At 46.5% G+C, this 2,806-nt stretch overlaps 1 protein-coding gene across 1 annotated transcript in view; it reads left to right on the top strand.

The window, feature by feature from the left end:
- LOC116086253 (T-kininogen 2-like) overlaps positions 1 to 200 on the top strand; it is a 26,094-nt gene extending 25,894 nt beyond the window's left edge. The window contains exon 10 of the mRNA XM_031364596.1: positions 1 to 200. This exon is cut by the window's left edge and continues 9 nt beyond it. Coding sequence (XP_031220456.1) covers positions 1 to 91 — 91 coding nt within the window. The 3' untranslated portion in view covers positions 92 to 200.
- The last annotated feature ends 2,606 nt before the right edge of the window (positions 201 to 2,806 follow it).

The following is a 2,806-nucleotide window of genomic DNA, read 5'->3' on the forward strand; positions in this document are numbered from 1 at the left end:
AAACTCGTGCGAGTACAAGGGCAGACTCTCAAAGGCAGGGGCAGAGCCAGCACCTGAGCGTCAGGCAGAATCTTCCCAAGTGAAGCAGTAGCCACAGCGACCACCCTGAGTGGACGGACCGGAAGAATCCTGGGACGTGTGTTGCATGGAAGCATCTCCTCCATCACCCTGATCCTGGCTGAAATAAAATGCAGACTCAAGTTTATGGTGGTCTCCTTTCAGCCATTCCCGTCCTGAGGCGAATTGAAGCTGACTCCAAAGTTTGAGTTTGGCCACAGAAACTCATAGTCCCTCTCTGGAACAGTCTCTCTAAAGTAGACTGGAATCCTTAGATGGAACTTCCTTACCACAGTGGCATGGGTGCCACAGGAAGGCTTAGAGAGAGGCTTCTGTGAGAACTCGCTCATTCTGCTACCCCTCTCATGCTCACCGAGCCAACACTTGGGAATGGTTAGACTTGCTTACCGTGTTTCTAAATCTGTGTCATTACCCAACTAGAAAATAGCCTATGTCTATATGATGTCTACCATCATCTTATTCTCAGAAACTACCCAGTGACCAGGGTGACATACACTTGTTATCCCAGCACTGGGGAGACTGAGACAGGAGGATTGCTGAGAGTATGAGGTTAGCCTGGGTTATGATGTGGGTTCAAGAGTCCAAGCACAGCCTGGGATACATAAAGAAAGGCTGTCTTTAAAAAAACAAAAAACAAAAAACCAGGTATGGTAGTGCAAGCCCTTAATCCCATCCCTCGAGAGATAGAGGTAAGTGAATCTTTGAGTTTGAGGCTAGGGTGACCTAAAGAGAAAATTCTAGGACAGCCAGGGCTATGCAGAGAAACCTATCCTTGAAACAAATGTGTCGGGGTAGACTGGTGAGCAAGTGTTCAAGTACACAGACACCTGTATACACCCATAAATACATACCTGCATGAACACACACACACATACCCCTGCATACATACACACCTACATACATACATACGCCCCTACATACACACATACACACACACCTGTGTATACACGGCTACCTTCTGAGAACCTAAGTTAAGCAACCACTCTCTCCACAAAGAGAGATCCCCCACTTTCCTCCCCAGCACTCAGACCCCACATTCTAGGACCCTTCCTGGAGCACCTGCTCCCTCCACAGAGCCCTCACTCCAACTCCCTCTGGTTCTCTAACCCTAACCCATCACAGAGCAAAAGCCAATATCCCTTCATAAAATGCAAAGAGAGTCAGACATGGTAACACATGCCTTTAACTCGGCCCTAGGGAGGCTATGAGTACGGTGCCATCCTGCTGGTCTAAAAGCAAGTTCCAGGCCAGCCTGGTGAAACCCTCCCTGTCTCAAAAAACAAACAAACAAACAAACAAAAGACTTCTTTGGAACAAGTACCTCTCAACCCAATACAGGAGCAGGATCAAATGGAGTGAAAACTTAAAGCAATATCATTAAAATCATGAGCAAGTCAAAGCTGACAATTCTCTTTATTAGTACTCAGTATGGAGCTTTAAGAAATGGGATATTGCTGAGGGCTAGCTGAGAAAGGCAGTTTGTACATGGTCAGTGGGGAGTGGGGTGGGGGAGACAAAGCTGATGACTTTTGGCTATTTAACTCTTTCTTACTGGAGTTAAAACTGATGGCTTCTGGCAGTTAACTCCTGCTGATAACAGCTGGGGATTAAGAAAAGAAACCTAGTTATTTAGGCTCTTTACTATTTGATTCAGGGACTTCTAGCTGGGCAGGCAAGTTTGTTACTCACTCTTTGTGAGCCAGAGGAAAAGGAAGAGAAAGGAAGGAAGAGAAGGAGGGAGGGAAGGAAGTGGGGAGAAAAGAAGGAAGAGAGGGAGGGAGGGACGAAGGAAGGAAGGAAGGAAGTCAGCCATACACACAGAAACATGCACACTGGATGAAACAGAAAAAGGCTACGTTCATTCTTAGTTTTCATTCTTAGTTTTTATACTTATCACCTCATACAATTGTTCCCATTAATTTCTTTAGTTATTCACTTTACATCCCAATTCAGCTGCTCCTCTGCTCCTACTGCCCCTCACACAGATTCTTCCCCCATTTCTTCCTTCCCCTTCTCCCACTGAAGCCAGAAAAGGCAGCCCTGTTAGGGGAATGGGATCCACAGGCAGATAATAGATTCAAAGACAGCTCCTGCTCCAGTTATTGGGGTACCCACAAGCTGTATATTTGCCACATATGTGGGGATCTAGGTCCAGCCCATGGTCCTTCCCCAGTTGGTGGTTCAGTCTCTAGAAGCCCCCAAGGTTCCAGGCTAGTTGACCTTGTTGTTCTTCCTGTGGAGTCCCTATCCTCTTTGGGTCCCTCAATTCTTCCTCCTGCTCTTCCACATGTCTTCCAGAGCTCGATCTAATGTCTGATTGTGGGTCTTTACAGGTCTTTCTGTTGGTTGCTGCATGGAGCCTCTCAGAGGACAGTTATGCTAGAGTTCTGTCTGCAAGCGTAACAGAGTGTCATTAATGGTGTCAGGGACTGGTTCTTGCCCATCGGATGGGTCTCAATTTGGGGCAGTCATTGGTTGGTCATTCCCTCAGTCTCTGATCTATTTTTGTCCCTGCACATCTTGAAGGCAGGACACATCTGAGTAAGGTAACCTAGACCCAAAAGGTCATGCATGGTATGTACTCACTTGTAAGTGTGTTTATTTTTTGTACTCTGCTTTCTATTGAATACTAAAGCATGAGAGACACTGCCCCCCCTTCCCATCAAACACTACTTACAAAGATGCCTTTAAGTTTCTGCCTAACGCTCCACTGTAGGTAGGGATCTGC

The sequence above is a fragment of the Mastomys coucha genome, unplaced genomic scaffold (assembly GCF_008632895.1).
Source record: "Mastomys coucha isolate ucsf_1 unplaced genomic scaffold, UCSF_Mcou_1 pScaffold12, whole genome shotgun sequence".
NCBI classification, from domain to species: domain Eukaryota; kingdom Metazoa; phylum Chordata; class Mammalia; order Rodentia; family Muridae; genus Mastomys; species Mastomys coucha.